Source organism: Pediculus humanus, genomic scaffold, assembly GCF_000006295.1.
Source record: "Pediculus humanus corporis 1103172107781 genomic scaffold, whole genome shotgun sequence".
NCBI lineage: Eukaryota > Metazoa > Arthropoda > Insecta > Psocodea > Pediculidae > Pediculus > Pediculus humanus.
This window is the reverse complement of record NW_002987376.1, coordinates 229,447-248,545: the sequence shown is the minus strand read 5'-3', so window position 1 is coordinate 248,545 and position 19,099 is coordinate 229,447. Positions and strand designations below refer to the sequence as shown.

The 19,099-nt window shown below is 29.0% G+C and overlaps 5 protein-coding genes across 5 annotated transcripts; 1 reads left to right on the top strand and 4 right to left on the bottom strand.

Annotated features, from left to right (window-relative positions):
* Positions 1–5: 5 nt before the first annotated feature.
* Positions 6–1,563, bottom strand: Phum_PHUM363940 (mitochondrial uncoupling protein, putative; the record flags this gene model as incomplete). Its single annotated transcript, XM_002428076.1, has 4 exons — positions 6–41; positions 134–401; positions 1,272–1,419; positions 1,500–1,563. Coding segments are annotated over 4 exons (516 nt in total), but the record flags the coding sequence as incomplete, so codon positions are not given.
* Positions 1,564–4,227: 2,664 nt separating this feature from the next.
* Phum_PHUM363930 (transcription factor Sp4, putative) lies at positions 4,228–7,671 on the bottom strand (the record flags this gene model as incomplete). Its single annotated transcript, XM_002428075.1, has 12 exons — positions 4,228–4,353; positions 4,435–4,554; positions 4,630–4,807; positions 4,888–5,098; positions 5,218–5,433; positions 5,508–5,754; positions 5,833–6,129; positions 6,211–6,413; positions 6,492–6,672; positions 6,752–6,925; positions 7,001–7,222; positions 7,597–7,671. 12 exons carry the CDS (start codon positions 7,669–7,671, stop codon positions 4,228–4,230), a joined length of 2,250 nt encoding a protein of 749 aa, XP_002428120.1.
* Positions 7,672–9,170: 1,499 nt separating this feature from the next.
* Positions 9,171–10,616, bottom strand: Phum_PHUM363920 (uncharacterized protein; the record flags this gene model as incomplete). The annotated part of the gene is made up of 2 exons (XM_002428074.1): positions 9,171–10,171; positions 10,226–10,616. The coding sequence occupies 2 exons, from the start codon at positions 10,614–10,616 to the stop codon at positions 9,171–9,173; spliced, it is 1,392 nt and encodes a 463-aa protein (XP_002428119.1).
* Positions 10,617–10,943: 327 nt separating this feature from the next.
* Positions 10,944–14,369, bottom strand: Phum_PHUM363910 (glycerol-3-phosphate dehydrogenase, putative; the record flags this gene model as incomplete). Its single annotated transcript, XM_002428073.1, has 11 exons — positions 10,944–10,981; positions 11,069–11,192; positions 11,297–11,395; positions 11,506–11,694; positions 11,795–12,207; positions 12,541–12,735; positions 12,815–13,008; positions 13,080–13,386; positions 13,504–13,667; positions 13,741–13,963; positions 14,093–14,369. The coding sequence occupies 11 exons, from the start codon at positions 14,367–14,369 to the stop codon at positions 10,944–10,946; spliced, it is 2,223 nt and encodes a 740-aa protein (XP_002428118.1).
* Positions 14,370–16,852: 2,483 nt separating this feature from the next.
* Positions 16,853–18,857, top strand: Phum_PHUM363900 (peptidyl-prolyl cis-trans isomerase C, putative; the record flags this gene model as incomplete). The annotated part of the gene is made up of 5 exons (XM_002428072.1): positions 16,853–16,921; positions 16,976–17,180; positions 18,064–18,266; positions 18,426–18,568; positions 18,734–18,857. 5 exons carry the CDS (start codon positions 16,853–16,855, stop codon positions 18,855–18,857), a joined length of 744 nt encoding a protein of 247 aa, XP_002428117.1.
* Between the last annotated feature and the right edge of the window lie 242 nt (positions 18,858–19,099).

Here is a 19,099-nt window from a genome sequence, read left to right as displayed (position 1 = left end):
GCAGCAATAACTGCTGCTCTTTGAGATGTGGGACCAACGCCCTGAAAGTAATTTATTAAAAATCAATATAATTTTGCATAATAAATTATGCAAAAAATAAACGTGTGAAAAAAAAAAAATTTATTCATCTTACTCTCCAAAGTCCGAAAATCCCTTCGAGTTTATAAATTTCAGCGAATGATGCTACAATGCCATTTCTTTGAACACCTAGGACTTGCATTCTAACCTTTAAAACATCAGTTGGATTAGCTATACTACTAGAAATAACTCCTGCTACAATAGCACACCCCACATTCACCACCAAATCTTCTTCATTTTGTTTAAATAGTTTTTTTAACGAATAATAAGTTCCAAATTTTATCGTTCCATAAGTGGCTTGCCTCAAAACTGCTGGTGCTATGCTGTTAACAAAAAAAAATTAAAAAATAAAAAATACTTTTGTAAAAAATATTCATTTTAAATTTGTATTATTAGAAAAAAGGGGTAAAAACATTTAATTATATTTATTTATGATTTTAAAAAATTTTTTTAGATGACATTGAATAAAATTTTACGATTTCCTACTCGAGTAATACATTTCTTTGAAGTAAAAAAAAAAAAAAAAAAAAAAAAATTAAAAATTCATTTATGTTTTTGACAAAATAATATTTTATCAAGGTTTAGAATAGCATTTTTGCTTAGTATGTAAAAATTAAACTTATTACATAATCAGAAAATAACAATTTGATAGACAACTAATAACTGATAAACAAAAATATTTTTTTACATATCGTTTATAAAATGAAAATATTTTCTACACACCGCTACTTCTTAACAGCTGTACAGTTCGATAAAAGACTGTTCAATTGCTCATGTTCCATTCTTCTTCACTCAGGATCTGTAAAGTAATAATCAGCTGACAACACAAACAGAAAAAGCATGATTTCCATAAAAATGATTTCTTAATTAAAATTATTTATAAAAACCTCTTGGTTAATATATTTGTGTTGTTAGCCAAAAAGCAAAATGACAAAAATTCAAAATGTAAATAATGAAATGAATTTTAAGATTAAATTTAATCTAACATATGAATTATAATTTTAAATAAATAATAATATGAATCATTAAATTTTAATTTAAAAAAAAAGTTTATAAATAGTACCATGAAAGGTATATCGATATAATACGACATTTTAATAAAAAAAAAAAAAGTTATTAAGAATTAATACATTTAAATATAATAAAAAACAAAAAATTATTTAAATTATTTATAAAACTTTGATTTTACATACCCTGCATACAAAGCTTGAAATCCTTCTTGTTTTGATATTTGAAAAAAAGCATCAATCATACCATGATATCGAAGTTTGGCATGAGTTGCACCAAATTTTTGCCCTTGGATTTGGAGTCGAGTTTTGGTTGTATCTATTGGAAATGTACCTGAAAGGAACGAAATTTCTTATTGATGGTATTCAATATTTAAAACATCTGACAAATAAACTGAATAATGATAACAATACCAAATTCAGCAGCACATGATGCTAGACCTCCATATACGAAAGGTCTCCAATCACGATCGGCCATTCCACGCCAAACCCCAATTATATTATTTTTGACAACTATCACCTAAAAAATTTTATTTATCAATATTTCGCAATAAATGACTGATTTTATATTCCTTTGGCTTTGTATCAAATCAAACACACTAAAAAAAAATTTTTAATTTAATTTAATTTAATTTACGAATATAAATAAAACGAAAAAGATTTACATATTTGATATTATTATCCTACCTATTAAAAAATGTTTTAATGAAAATATTATTATTAATTCTATAAAAATTTATTTTCTATATTTGTAATTAAAAAAAAATTCGATTATTAATAAAATACAAAAGTTAAATGGCGACATGAAATTAAAACGAAAAAAAAAAAATCTTATGCAGTCAACTAAAAAAAATTAAATCGTTTTTTTTTCTTTTCAAAACATATTTGAAATGACAACTCTTTTTAAGGGAAACCGGCCGCCTACCGGAGATTTAAACCGTAGCAAATCATTATTCACGTTTTTCCTCTTTGCTATAAATTTCTTTTTGCTCTCATTGGTTAATTATTTAAGCAAAAAAAAAAAAACAAAAAGTTGTTAAATTTTAAACACCATTCGAATTTCCTTTTGGAATTTTGGATTTTAATTACTTATTTAAAAAAAAATGAAATTAATTTTAATAAAAACTTATTTACGCGTATTTGAAGGACAAAATAACAAATTAAAATTCCGTCTCTGCGTCCTTAAAATAATAATAACTTAACTTGCAAGTTTTTTATTTTACCTCGAGGGAAAATTTTTTTTAAAAACTAAATTCAACATAAAAACCGGATAAAACTTAACTAACGTGACTTATAATTTTTTTTTAATGATTAATCATTATTATTTCATGTTTTAACCGACTCATTCGAATAAAAAATTTTTTAAATATAATAAATCGTATTTTAAAAGCAATCATTTACTTATCATTAAAAAACCGTTAAAGTGTTTTTTTTTTCATTTAAAAAAAATAATCTAAAAATAATTTTTTTCATTTAATTATTATTTTATATATTAAACTTTTTTTTATTTTAAAAAAAAAATGTACAATTTGTTATAATTATCATCATTATTCTTTCAATACAAAAAAAAAAAAAAAAAAAATTGCAACATAAATATTAACTTTAATAAATTTAATTTTCTTTATTATTATTATTATTATGATTATTATTATTTTAACTGTTTTGGTAACGTAAATCATTATTATTTTACTTTTTCGTAAAAAAAAACATAAAAAGTTTTCATTTGGGGGTCCTCCTTCCTTTTTAAAAATTTTCAAAAAAAAATTTTTAAATTAAAAAGCGTTTATTTTTACATAATTAAAAAAAAAAAATTTCTTTTGTTTTCTATTTCAAATTATTAAATTATTTAAATCAAATTAATTAAATAATTATAACAATTTATTATTATTATTATTATTCATATTACTATTTTTTTTATTATTACAGATGCTACTACCTATTTTTTTTTTTTTTGTTTAAATCATTGGTAAAAATAATTGTATAAATTTTTAATTTTTATATATATTTATGTATATATATATATTATTATTATTATTATAAAAATAATTTACAAAATGTTCATAAAAATTTTGTGCACAAATTTCTTTTTTTTTTGCTCCTTTAATAATTTTCAATTAAATTTTTCTTACAAAAAAAAAAAAAAAAAAAGAAAAAGCTATAAAAACGAATTGCTCGGGTGATTAAAAACTAAATAATAATAATAATAAATTATTATTTTTCTCTTACCAATAAGAAAACGGTAAGACGGTGCAATAATCAATCAATCAATCAATCACAATTTATGAACACAATTTTATTTTAAAAATAAAAATATGAGTGACTTTTTTTTTTTTTCTTTATTTTAAAGCAAATTAAATTTGAATTTTTTAATTGAAATTTACGGTGCAAAATCACTGACTGCTGTTTTTTTTTTTTTAAATAATTAATAAACGTTATGTGCTTTTTTTTTGAAAATTATTTTAATAATTATTAATTTAATAAAAATAAGTATTTTTAACTGTTTTGTTCGTTAAAATAAAATTTTCTACAATTTATTTAATAAATGTTACAAAAAAAAAAAAAAAAAAAAATTAATTAATAAATAAAGGCACGTTTGGTTTTTGAACTTTTCTCTTTCTTCCATTCTTTCTTTACATCATTTTTTGGTTATTTATTTTCATTTTCATTATTTCTATTCATTTCCTTTAATTCATTATTATTATTATTTTGTACAAATTTTAATGCAGTCTGTTATTATTATTCATCAAAAATAATTTTTCTTCTCCTTTCCATTCACATAAATTATTAATAATAATTATTATTTTTTTTTCGAATGAGTTTTTATTATTATTATTAATTTCTACATAATTTGACTTTGATTTTAAAATATTATTTATTTATTTATTTTTAAAGAGATTTCGCCGATAATTTTAAAAAATTTGAAAAAAAATTATGTAAAAATAACGCTTTATTATGACTAGACAATAATGTATAAGTTTTTTTTAGTTACCGGAAAATCATTCCGGTAATTCATCGGCTAGTTACAAAAATTAACTAAATTTATTATTATTATTATTATTATTATTATTATTATTTACCACAGAACAAATTATTGTCTCCGAAATACGTTGTGTCCACGTGTTATTATTATTATTTTTTTTTTTTACGTATTTTCAGAATGTGACACTAAATCGTGATCTCCTTCGCCATTTAAATCGTGAATCATCATTTTATTTTCTTCGCTCGAAGAATCTTCCGTGAGTAGGGAAATTGTCGATGTGGCAGCTTCCTGAAAATTTAATTTTTTTTTTTTTTTTTAATGTAAAAATAAATACGATTCCTGTTTACACTGATATCGACATGTATTTACCATTAATTTTTGTTTTTGGTGAGTTTTTATGTGTTTCGAAAGATGATCGCTTCGCATGAATTTCTTTTGACAATCCGGACACTGAAACCTTTTTTCACCCGTATGAGTTCTTCTATGTCTCTGAAAAATCAATAATTGATAATAAATATATAAACTACTATCAGTACGTAAATAATAAATTAATCATGATCATACCTGAAGTTCATCGGATCGAGTAAATCTTTTACCACAATACATCCAAGTGCATATAAAAGGTCTGTCTCCAGAATGCCATCTGAGATGTGCTCTCAGGTGAGATGTTTTCCCGTATACTTTATTGCAACCAGCTATATGACATATATGTTGCCTTTTTAAAACTCTTTCACCGCCAGCCCTTTTATTTGTAATGTGAAAAAAAAAAAAACTTTAATACGTGAATGTCTCAAAATGTACTAAATAAGGAAAGTCTCATACCTCATATTTCTATCATTTTCGACACAGTTAGGACAAGAGCAAGCCACTCTTCTAATTTTTTGTTTTGGCCCATCTTCATCATTGAAAGATATGTCATTAATTGACTGAGATATATTATTTTGATTATTATTATTAGCTACAGGAATGGAAGGTACTGTAACTATTTGCCATTTGGGAGGATCAACAACTTCTTGAACCTGTTGACCAGTTTCTGTTTGAAAATAATGAAATTATATATTAGTTTTTTAGTATTTTTAACTTAGTAGAATCCTTTTAAAAATTATTGCTTTTTCTTATTAAGTTAATAGAGAAAGAACAAAAAATACTTACGAATTATTTGAGTACCTAAAGGTAGACCTTGTATGGTTTGAGATGGTTGTGTTTGTTGAGACTGAAACGCGCTAGCAGGTATAACTTGCACCGGACCCAAACCTGGAACGTTTTGTACGAGAAAGGTTTGAATGAGACCAATATTTGGTCTTGCCTGTGCCAAATTGGCAATATTACTAGCAGGAATAACAGTTACTGGTTGTTGATTTTGAGACCCTAAAACACAAAATAAGTTTATTACAAAAAAAATGTTTTTCTTAGAATCTAACTTTAAAAATTTAAAAAAGTACCTGGTACAGCTAAAGTAAATTGTTGAGTAAGTCCTAATGAGTGCAATAAATTTTGTTGTTGTTGTTGCTGTTGTTGCTGCTGTTGTTGTTGTTGTTGTTGCTGCTGTTGCTGAGATTCTGCGGAATTTAAAATCGTAGGGGCAGATATTGTTTGTACAGTTACACTAGGTGTCGGGGTAGCTGTGGTACACCAAGAAGTAGTTGTCGCAGCATGGGAAGCATTACTCGAACTTATAATTTGTTGCGACTAAAACATGTACATTTGTTGTTAAAATTATGAAAACGTATTTTATTTTGATTGTCATAAATTTTTTGAAAAACATACCTGAGTAATCAAATTTGAATGATTTGCTGGACCAAGAATGTTAGCTTGACTTATCATATTATTTTGACTGGTTTGTGCAATCATGCTACCTTGATTTCCTTGTGAAGCAATCACATTGGGTTGACTGGTGGGCATGAGATTTGATTGAGAACTTTGAGTAATTATATTAGCATGATTTGTTTGAGGCAATACATTAGACCCTGCTAAGCCTCCACCTAATTGAGTTAATTGTATCTGCTGAATTTGCCCAGAAGGTGTAATGATTTGAGCTACTTGAGGCTGTGGTACAGCTGACATCTAAAATAATTATATTAAAACAATCGCTAAAATACACCTTTTAATATTAAAAATTGACTTATATTTATTGTAATTACTTACAGATGTTAATGCTGGTAGCATTTGAACAGGTTGTCCTGCAGTTTGAAAGAGCCCTGGTACATTTGAACCGAATGCATGAAGTGGAAAGTGAACTGTTTGATAAATAGTTTGGCCATTGGCAGAAGAAATAGGAACTTGAACTGGAACAGTTTGCTGGACAGCTGACATTTGCATTATTTGAGGTCTTACCGATAAACTTTGACCTTAAAAATTTTTTAAATATGTGCAGTTAAGCAACTGAATGTAAAACTTTTCAAAAAAAATAATTTAAACTGCTATACCATTCGGAAGCTGAATTGTTTGCAGAACGTTCGGCCTAACAACTTGACCACCTGGTATGAATTGACCTCCTAAATTTGTCATGGCTGTAGGAATAAACAAGGCTTCTTGACCATCTATATTTATAGTTTGAACTGGGTGCACAACATTAAAACCAGCATTCGGGTTTCCAGTGTTTGATGCCTTTAATGAGAATAAATTAAATTATTTTTAATTAAACGAAATCAATTTATAAAATAAAAATCTTGTTTATTTTTCTAACTTGAAACAATTGAGTCGGTAAGCCCTGAACAGACACCACACCAGGTAACTGATTAGAATTTCCGGATGCTGAAGTAAAAACTTTAACATCTTGTTGGGTATCTGAAGCTGTTGAAGTTTGCTGCTGAAGTGGAGGTAAAAAATTTTGTAACTGAGATAAAGTTATAACTTGAGGCTAGTAAAAAAAAAACACACACATTAATTTTTTGTAAGTTTTTAATTGTTAGAGTGAATTATCTCTGTGTATTACCTGTGTTTGACCTTGAGCTTGTGATCTATTTTGTTGTTCTTGAAGTTGTTGCAGCACAGCTGCACTGACCACTCTAATTTGCCCTGCTTGAATGGCTTGAGCAACTGTATTACTTTGATTTGAATGTCCATCAGATTGCTGTTCATTTTGTTGCGCTTGATTAACACCACCAATTTTACTACAAGTAGCAGCTAACAAAGCTAAAGGAGAAGGTTGGGTGTCCTAAAAATTTTTACCGATTGTCATTTTTTAAAATAATACCAACTTTTGTAATTAAATCAAATAAAACGGTCTGAATAAGTGCTACGAAATAGTAAATATGAAATTTATAAGAGAAAAACTTGTAAGAAAACTCTTATTACATTGAATTTAAAACATAAAATTTACTTTTAAGAATTTCAAAAGGTATGAAAATAAGTAGTTTTATTATTTATATAAAACTACTCAATAAGACGGATTTCAATAAAAAAAAAAAATTTTATTAAAAACAAATCAATACTTAGGGCAATGACTTGGCAACAATGAATAATGGCACAGAGATCGTAGGCCATAGCCTCCTACCGACCTCCCCCCGCCCACGGACCACACATACTGACCTGAGGCGTGGAATTGGGCAGTAGAACTTCAGTTTTGATTTTTACATCACCAGTATTAGAATCCGATGAAGACATTATGTGTTTTTAAATGACATAAGAATATTTTTACGCCAAAAAAACATCACCATGTTTACAAATAACCGTAACATTGCAACATCGCATTTTAAAATATGTTCGGAAGTCCTTGACAAAAATTCTAAAAAAGATCTATCTTTTAGGTTTTACATGTTAGTAATGAAAACACTTTATTATACTACAGATTATAAAATATTCACAAACATTATTTACACATTTTTTTAAAAAATTATATGATCTAAAAAAATTTGTTTTCAAAATTTTTATAAAATAATAAATATCCTGGGCGTTACTACATTACCAGACAACTGGCGAGGCTTGATGTAGCTAGCGCAACCCAAGCCGAGCCCAAGAGGAGCCTGATTGGCAGCTGTGAACGCCTCAACACAACAAGCTTAATTTTTTCCCCATAAGATAAACATAGTTTTAAATAATATTTTAAAAGTAATTTAATGAAAAATAAAAATAAGTTAAACCAAACGCTAACGTTTTTTTAGTGCTTGCTACTGTCATGTTTGAGTTTATATAATCTCATAACGAGTCGACTTTAAATGCACATGCTTTTGGTAAGATAATAAATACGAAAAATCCTTTTAAAGCCATGCCGAATTATGTATAAGGCTCTTTGTTTTCCCGTTACGGTGGAAAAGTGACTGAATAATTTCAGTATGCGAGAAACATTTAATCTTTACAAGTCTGAGAAATTTAATGAGAGAAACCGCCCCTTCGTCTTAATCTTAACTTAGAAGAGGAGGAAAGGAGGGAGATTTACTCTCACTTTGATTTATATCGTTACACCCTAGGAACACCCTTTATCCTATGCATGATTATAATTTCGTATATTATAATAACTAAGATTATTATAATTATTTAATTCCTGATTTTGTTGAGAGAAAATTCAATTTAAAATATTTCTAAATTTAAGGTGGAGTATTATTTAATGAAAGATTCCAAATATTTTAAATAGTAATTTAAAAAAAAAGAAAATTATATTAAAACCTTGAAAAAATGTCAAAGTCAAATATTTGTTCTTTACTTTTAAATATAAAAAAATCTATTTTTCTTTTTAATAAATTTAATAAAAGAAAAAATCATGGCTTTGATTGAGTCTATACTCTAATGTTTAATATTATTTTTTATAAAATTTTATTTGCTCTTTTAAAGAATTATATCTTATATATTAAAATAAAATTTAAAAATAAATCAGTTGGATGTATTTTTTACCGCCAAATTATTTTTACGGAAATTGCATTTTCAACTCTTTTTCGATTCTAGTTCCACGACAAGTATTTGCCGCCCGTATTCTAGTAATTAATCAAAGAAGCTAATAATCATGGAGGTTTCATTTTTTTCTAATATAAAGGATAAAGATTGGGTATGTAATTAATGCTTTGATAAACTATTGTAAAATTATTAAAAAAATTGTTTAATATAAAGTAAATATATAAAAAAATTTATAGTTCGGGTTAATTTTGAATATCGTACGCGTACATTATACATCAAGAATCATCAAATTTTTCTGATTCAGTTGTGGTTAGCTTTGGTAAAGCTGAAAAAAGTAAATCTTCAATCGATGTTATATATTTTAGAATACTTTCATCGTTTACTATCTCTGCGTGATGTTTAGCTTCGACAAATAGTTTATATGCATTGGTATAATTATTTTTTTTCATTTCACATTGTCCTTGTAAAACTTTGGCTGAGCAAATCCATTTTGAATTGGAGCATTTGGTTGCCCAAAATTCAGAATCTACCCCAAACTTGTGACTTGTATCATATTTTCCCATTTCAAAATAACATCTACCAATTTCATGGAAAAGCCATGCTTTCTTTTCGCTATTTTCTATCATTGGAATTAATTTCTCCCATACAAAGGCAGCTTCTTCGAATTTTCTAAATTTTACATAAACTTTACCTGATAAAATGTAGCTCTGTGTAATTAATTCACTGTTAGCCGAAGAAATGGCTACTTTATAAAGTTTTTCTCCAAAAGCCTTTGCTTTGTCAAAATCTTCTTTTTCAATGTAAGCTCTTCCTAAATAATTAAAAGCAGTTGCCAAATAAATCCATTTTCTCGGTAGCATTTTATCAGGTTTTTTATTTAAATATTTTATAAAGTTTTCGGAAAATCTTATTACATCTTCGATTTTGTTATTCTGATAATATCTGCCAATCAATATTACTTGTTCTTCGCAATATTGTCTAATTGTATTTTTTTCTTCCAATACCTTAGCTTCTTTTTCGAATCTTTCGAAAGCTTCTTTTTCAGCTAATTTTTTATTCATTTCACTTCTTAATTTTTTCCATTCCTTTGCATTTTGTTCTTTCATTTTGAAATAATCTTTATCTTGCAAATATTCTTTAACATCACTCGCAGTTGCTGGAATTATTTTATAGCCTTTACCATCGTGTACTTTTAAATTAAACACTCTTTGGACATCTTGTTTTTTACATTGCGTGTATATAGACCTAGCAGTGTCTGATTTAAAATCAGGTGTTTCTTTGTACAAATTTTGTAAACTGTTTTTCATTTGTATTTTTTTTTTTTTGTAACCTTTTTGAATGTCGACTGATTTTTGATAAGGCATTGTCTTATAATCATTATCCTCTACATCCTCCCTCAAATGTTGCATATTAATACCATTTTCTTTCAAATCATTTATTATTGCTAATTTTGATTTTTGCACACCTGAAGCGAACGCCTCATTTTTAGGCTTTAAAGAAGCACCCTTGCTAAATTTAACTAACGCTATTTCGAAATCGCCTTTGTTAAATGATTCCTCTGCTTCTGCATATATTTTTTCAATTTTATGCTCACTTAATTCGTGTTCAAAAGTGTCCGATTGTTTATTTGCTCCATGATGAATGAGAAAAGATCTTTGCCTCACGATAGATTGGTCACTTTTTTGTACCGTTATTGGATGAGATGATTGAGATCTCTTCATTTTTTTCGGCTTTAATTGTACGAACCATTTAATATAATTAGTTTTTTACCCGTTTGTGTCAATGTTTTTAAATTAGTAAAAAAATAACATTTATTTTTCTTTTATTTCAAATTCTCAAACCAACAAGTAGTTTTGCATCATTTGTTTTGTTTATCTAGGCGATATTTTTTTCAAATATTTGTAATCCCCTCACAACTTACTTAAATTAGAATGGAAATTACTAAATTAATTTAAACAAATTTTTTATAATTAATCTCATTTAAAAAATTGATAATTAATTAATTAATTATGAAAAAAAAAAAATTCACAGTTTGTAAAAGAAAATTATCAATTGATAGCAAATTGTATTTTTTTTTTTTTTTGTGCTAAAATGTTAAGAAAAATTATTAATACTGGTTTTTAAGGGAGTTTTTTAAAAAAAAATTTGTCTTTTTTTTTTTTTTATAAACCACCACCACTTCTTTCAACTGATATTTTCTTTTTCAGCATTTCTTTTTTATGATGTTCTTCTTCCATTTCGGCAACTTTGGCAAATCTAGAATGTGATACTGCACCTGATTTAATTGCGGACATCATCTGCCAGGAAAAAAATTATGGAACATTGTTATAAACTGCGCCTTATGTAAGTAAGTAAAAAAACCGATTCAGTACTCTAATTTTTTTTTTTTTTTCTTCAGTACCTGTAAATATTCATCCAATTCTATTTGTCCGTTCATATTTGTATCTATTTCATTTAATATTTCGTGTAATTCGTCTCCGGATATGTTTTCTCCCGATCGCTAGAAAATAAAATACGAGAAATGTGTTAATTAAGTTCAAATAGTACCGAGAGAAATTTTAAGAAAAAAAAAAAAAAAAAAAGTATTTTTTTTTAGGTGTGATTGATTACTTTTAAACTTCGACGAAGGTCATTTATCGACACGTAGCCTTTTTTGTCTTTGTCAATGATTTCGAATCGATTTATGTACATTTTAACTTCTTCGTTGCTCAGGTTTATCGGTATTTTTTCTTTGGAAGCTCTATTCACCGAGTGACCCATTTCTTGTTGTAAAAATAATGTGGCTTGATTCAATTGTTTCTGGTAAAAATTATTTATTAAATTAAAAAAAAAAAAAAAAACCGGTTTGAAAAAAGGCATGTAATTTCAGGTTTTTTTTTTACGTCGTGTATCATTTTACTTTTTTTTCTTCTTCGCTCCATTTTAATTCCGTTGCCATTATGTCGACTATCACGGGCAGGGATTCCATAGCTGCTTGAACGTTTAGAAAAGCTAATCGTATTCTTCGAGCGATCATGTCAACGGCAGAGCAAGCATATTCTCTAATTCCGTACCTAACTTCAGCTTCGATGTAAGGATATTCGGGATGAATTCTATTTCCCAAAATGGGCCACCTTTTCCCTGTTAAACTTGCCATTTTGGCCACCGCAAATGCTCTGTCGCCGTATGATTGTGCTAAATGTTGAGCCACTTCCGTTTCTAAACCGAAATCTTGAACTAAACGTATGTACATTGTGGGAGTCCAACCGTGAGCTCCTTCTATTTTTAAATTGAGTGTTTGACAATCTTCATGTTTTGGTTTCAAATCACAAACTTTATTAAAAAAAAAAAAAAAAAAGAGTCAAAATATTTATTTAAATAATATTTTTGTTTGTTAGTCTTTATTGATTTCAAGGAAAAATAGGTTTTGTTTAGTTTTTTCATCGTTTTACTAACATTATCAGCTTTGGGTATCGCCATTTCAATAATTCATATCATTGCCTAAATTTTAACGTTTTATTTTGTTCAATAATCGATCGTTTCAAATTTTGAATAAGTAAAAAATGGTATTTTCATTAAAATTATTCTCTATAAAATCTCTTTGTTTAAAGACAAGTTTTCTCTTGCTTTTTAACTTTAAACGTTTGGCAAAACTTGCAGCATTACCTTTTATGGCTTCGTCAATGGTTTCTTCCGCCATGGCTCTATAAGTTGTCCATTTTCCTCCAGCTATGGTGATCAAGTTACTTTTACTTGAATGTACAATATGATTTCTGGCCAAAGATTGAGTGTCTGGTTTATTAGGATCTGAAACAAGAGGGCGAATGCCACTCCATGCTGACAAAACGTCACCTCTTCTAACTGTAAATGAGAGTAAAACGTGTAAAGTAATACAAAAAATACAATTTACCCTTAAACTACGATGTAAAACGTATCTAACCTTCAACGTCTGGATTTAAATAGTGTTTTACTTCCGATAGTATGAACTGTATTTCGTCTTCTGTAGGTTTTGGACTATGCGTTATTTCACACGGTAAATCCGTGGTTCCCGCGATCGTTCCTTTCATCCACGGTAAAAAAAAAATTACTCTACCATCTGAAGTGGAAGGATCCAATAAACCCATTTGTTCTGGACTGATGAGTAGACAAAGTTTTATTGTAATCGTTCGTAAAGTTTTGGCTTTTTAATGTTAAATTTTAATTACCTGTAGTAACCGGGCAAAATCACGTGAACGCCAGAGCTCGGAGAACAAATTTTTCGGGCTTGAGGGTCATCCATTTCTCTGATCGTATCCGTAAAAGGTCCAGTCGCATTTATGACACATTTAGCCGGAATATCCCATTCTTCTTTCGTAAGTTCGTCTCTTGCTCGAACTCCACATATTACCTCTTTACCCGATTCCGTTTTATTTTTAAGCAGGTCAATGCATTTTACATGGTTGGCAACTGTTGCTCCGTATCTCGTTGCAGTCAGAGCGAGTGATAAGCACATTCTGGCATCGTCTTGTTGCCCTTCAACACCGAATTTTTACCGTTTTTGACTTACTGTAATTTTTCATCAGAAGGGAAAGGGCCCGATAATAAAGGAAAATCAAAAGAAACATTCGATGGATTATTTAGTCATCTTACCGTCGTAGTACACAATCGCTCCGCACAATTTATCCTTTTTCAACATTGGAAATAATTCAATGGCTGTTTCTTTTGACAAATAATAAGAACTCTTGACCGTTTTTGATCCGGCAACAAAATCATACATTTTTATTCCGAACCAATAGTACGGAACTTGCCACCACCTGGATGTGATAATAATGAATAAGATATCGATGAAATGATAAATTTTTTTTTCCAGGGATTAATTTCACTTACTTATAAACGGGAAGCATGATGGGCAAAGGCCGCGTTAAATGAGGAGCAATTTCGAGCATGTTCGATCGTTCTCGCAAAGCTTCTTTTACCATGTTATATTGTTCGACGTCAAAGTTCATTATGGCTTTTTGCAAATACCTAACTCCACCGTGGATAAGTTTCGTACTTCGACTACTGGTACCCGATGCAAAATCATCGGCTTCAATCAAAGCCGTTTTCAAACCTTTAAAAATCATAAACGAAAGAGGTAAAAAAAATTCGAGAGGTCATCGCCGCGCCATCCGGAAAAAATTTTTTTAGTAATTTTTTTTTTTAAACACAAAATTTAATAGAATATTTGAAACAACAAGACCTCTTGAAACTGCATCCAACGCACAACCTGATCCCGTCGCACCTCCGCCAATGATGAGAACATCGAAAGAATCATTTTGAAGGGATTTAATTTGTTCGGAACGATGAGGGAGCGACCTTTTGACTCGTCTATACATTTGCCTGGCATCTACGACTTCCTCTGCCGAAACGTTTTTAATGTGAAAATTTTGATTTTCTAACAAGTAGGACGTCGTTAAGTAAGCTCCCGCACCCACGGCAATGCCGGTAAGCACAAATTTACGAAATCTGATACCCATATTGACGAATAGTTTAGGATGATGATGATACCTTAAAAAGGAAAAATAATTTTTTTTTTTTGAACGACTCGATAAAGTTATTTTATTTGTTTTTTTTGTCTCATTCGAAATAGTTTTTAAACGGTCACGTTTTTTTTTTTTTTTTTTTCGTCAACCTTATGATTTATCATCGAAGGTCACGATGATTGATTTGAAAGTTTTTTTTTTTTTTTTTTTTTTGATAAAAAACCTTTGGCATTCATTTGGTGTGTCATGTCGATAAATCACACTGTATGTGTTGCTTCTTAATTTGTTTTTTTTTAAAAAAACGACGATTTCTACTTACTAGCCTCAAACCACACACGGCGTGAAAGAACAAATGATGAAAAATAAAAATAATAAAAAAGAGAGAGAGAGAGTACTCGCGTTATATTATTGCTTACTACTACCACACACGGTTCAAGGTTAAATTTTTCGTAAGAGAAAATTTTTTTACTTTACGGAGGACATGGCAACCTCATACGTGATGCGTGTGTGTGTGTGTGTGAAAACTCGTTTATAATCGATTAATTATGACTTTAATTATCATTAGCTGGCAGGTAGATAATAATTTTCAGGTTACCGAGTTTGATACCGACGAATTATTAAAAAAAAAAAAAAACCAAAAGTTTTTACTTCAAGACGTCATTTTTTTTTTCAAAAGACTAAATACAAATCATTATTATTATTATTAAAAACGATTTTCACGCACAAACAACAAAAAGTCTTTTATTCACGATTTAACAAAAAAAAAAAATATTAATAATGATAATTGAACGAAACTTTTAAGTCGTAGAAAATTCTCACTGCGTCAAACGTCGTCTATCAATAACTACTAAATTTTTTTTCTTTTTTTTTTTTTTCTTTTTTTTACCTCCACGGCTTTTACGCGTATCACACGCACGCACTCATTCACGCACTCACGCACGCACACGCACACGCACTTAACCGATAAAATTTCCCATATTGATATCGTCGTAATTAATTCGCGCGGCGCGTTTTATATGATTGATGAGCACAAACGAACAATGAAATTTTTTTTTTAATTTATTAAATTTACTGACCTGATTTTTTTTTATTGATATCCGCCCGACAAAAAAAAATTAATTGATAAATTTAATTTTTCATAATAATAATAATAATAATAATTCGTAACGATCGTATAAAAAAAAATAAAATCGCAATGAAAAAAAAAAAAAAGAAAAGTTAGTAAAATCGCGTAACCTAGTTTTGACCTACGCGACCTTCAACATTTCAATATGAGGCCAATATGTTGTTGAGAAATTATTATTATTATTATTATGTGGGGAACCCACCCAAAACAACAGAAATAATAATAATAATAATAATAATATAGATAAAATTTTGTCAATCGCAGTCAATTATAAAAATCACAATAAATTTAAACCAAAAAAAATGTTTTTAGAAAGAAAAAACGAAAACTTACGCATCGGACGTGGGAAAAAACTGAAAGTGAATTGTAGTGAGATTGTCATATTGTACTTACTGCCAAACTAGACGTGGTTGTATACTTTTTTTTTTTTTTTAAATGCATCGACGGGGTTTGGCTTTAGTCCGAAAATTATTTTTAGATTTATTTATTTTTTTTTTTTTTCAAATTTTATTATTATTATTATTATCATCATCATCATCATCATCATCATTATTATTATTATTATTACCATTATTTTATTTATTTGTTCGAATGTGAAAAAGGAGAATTACAAAGTTATGACTACGATGATGGTGGTGGTGGTGGTGGTAAAAGAGGTGGTGGTGGTGGTAGTGGTGGCGATGTGAGGGGAAGAAAGAGGTCAAACTCCTTTAAATTTTCCTAGGGGGAAGGGGAAGGGGGAGGGGGAAAAGATATAATTCAATTATCGTATGATCAAAATGGAAGCATTACAATGTCGAAAGAACAGGTGAAGAAGACTTATAATTATCGGTGAGAGTGTGTGGTTCGGTTAAACCAAATGAAGAAACCTCCTTTTATTATACTCACCCATCCACCCCTTTTTCCCCCACTACAACAACAACAACCGCACACGCGATTTCGTTGTAATAATTTGTAAACAATTTGTAAATGACAATCAAGTTTCAATATTTATAATAAAAAGAATGTCCGAACGCTCGTGTCATTATTTCATTTGGATTTGTAGAAAAAGCAAGGATAAATAATAATAATTAAAAAAAAAAATTCGCGTTTGTTGTTTGTTTGTTTGTTGGTTGATTTGTTTTTTCTTTCCAATTTAACTTAAAAAAAAAAAAAGTATTGTAAAATAATATTAAAAGTGAATGTTTGAACTTTTGACATATTAAATATGAGAATCACAATTTTAATTTTTTCTTTATTTACATTAATAACTTTTTGCCAGGTTGTATGCAATTTCCATTACTCATTGATATTATTTTAATTAATTTTTTTTTTTTTTTTTGAAATGATTTTCGGGGTGGTGGTGGTGGTGATGGTTGGGGTACCACCATCAGCCAGCATCGTCATCATCGTCTTCGTCGTCGACAGAAAGTTGTCGTTCGTCCGACAAAGTTTGAAGCAAAAAGTTTTAATTTTGTTAAATTTTTTTTTCCAGGGTTACCGGTACAAAGTCACGCAAAGGGTTTATTTCGACGTCGCCGTGGGTGACAAACCCATCGGAAGAATCGTCATCGGGCTCTTTGGTCAACTGGTGCCCAACACTGTGAGGAATTTCGTCGCTTTGGCCACGCGAGGAGTGAACGGTGTGTCGTATAGGGGATCCTGCTTTCACAGAGTCATCAAAAATTTCATGATACAGGGTAATGTGATTTTTTTTCTTTTTAATAATTTTATTGTTTCGGTCATTTTGTGTTTGTCTTTTGGTAAATGGGATTCCCCACTCACCCCTACCCCTCACCCTCCCACCAAAACTCGAGTCGTTGCGGGGTTGAAATTTGAAGTGGAAAAATTATTTTTGCAAAGTTTTTACATCCCCATTTGAAAGTTTTACAAGACGAGAAATTTAATTATTTTTATTATTATTATTGGTTTTTCCGTTCCTTGAAATTATTGAGAGAGAGAGAGAGAGAGAGAGAAATATATACGCGATCACCTTGATGATGAGTCGATTTAATAAACTTTTTTTGTTTTTGTTTTCTCGTTAATGACAACTCATTGTTTTCTATTTTTATGTTTTTGGTAACGTAAAATAAATTTTCAGTAAATTCGCCTTGAAAATATTTGAGTTTATCGTTCGACTAAGCAATTTTTTTTTTTTTTTTTTAATCAAAATAACGATTTTATTTATTATTATTATTATTATTTGTTTTAATCGTTGGAAAAGTTTTTAAATTTTTTTTTTTTTTGTTCGACAAGCAAAAATAACGTTGTTGTTGTTGTTGTTGTTGTTCTCGTTGTCGTTGTTTTTGATAAGTCCACGAATTCGAGTTAATTTAACAATATAAATGTAAAAAGCTAACACACATTAATTAATGAGGAAAATAATGATGATGATAATAATATGGTCGTGACGTCATGAGCACGCGTGTGTGCGTGTGTTTTCATTTGATTATAAAAACGGTTTGTTTCGTCGTAATGTTGATTACGTCACAATTTCGATTCTTCAAACGAAGAATTTAATTTTTTTTTTTTTTTTTTTCATGTTGTTGCATTTGTTTTTTTTTTTTTTTTTGTTTTGTTAAGGTGGCGACGTCCTTAACGGAGATGGTACCGGTTCCATAAGTATTTACGGAGATTCTTTCCCAGATGAAAATTTCATTGCGAGACACGAGGGACCCGGTTTTTTGAGCATGGCCAATTCGGGTCCCGATTCTAACGGGAGTCAATTTTTCATAACGACCGCACCTGCTCCCTGGCTCGACGGGGTTCACGTCGTTTTCGGAAAAGTACGTAAAATGATAATGATAATGATAATGTAATCGGACGGTTGACCGATAACGTTTTCCTTTTTTTTTTTTAAATTAAGACAAAATCGATAGAATGTGTTGTTGTTTTTTTTTTTTTTTTTTTTTTGGATAAACGAACGATTATGGTCGTTTTTTTAGGTTTTATCGGGTCAAAGAGTCGTGCACATGATCGAAAGGTTGCCCACCGATTACGAAGATAAACCCTCTCAACCCGTCACCATATTCAAATCGGGATTGCTTAGAACTCCGAATCCATTTTTCGTCACAGACGAAACGTTCAAGTAAATATTAAACAAATAAATAATAATTTATATATAAAAACGAACGAACGGTTGACATACGATCAACGCAAGCTACGCGAACGTCTCTTTTTTTCTTTTTTGGTTGTTAATGGTAATAATAGTAATAATAATGATGAAAATTTATTATTTTTTTTGTGCATGCAGCGGTTGGGAAACGATAAATGCGATCGCGATACCTTTGAGCTTTCCATGTTTAATATTAACTTTTTTCTTTATACTTTATAAAAAATTAGAAATTGTCGAAAAGGATACTTTTAAAACGGATTAAGTAAAAATTTGATGACGTCACTGCCGTCGCCGCCGCCACCACCGCCTCCTATAAAAAATTTTGTCACGAATTTTCCTTTGATTTTTTAAATAAAAAACGTTTTAAAAAAAGGAGAGAAAAAAAAAAATAATTTTTATATTTTTTTTCTTTTTTTTTTTTTTTTTTTTTTTTTTTTACACACGCATTTAATTCACGTAAATCGTTAGATTAGATGATGATGATGATGATGATGATGATGACGT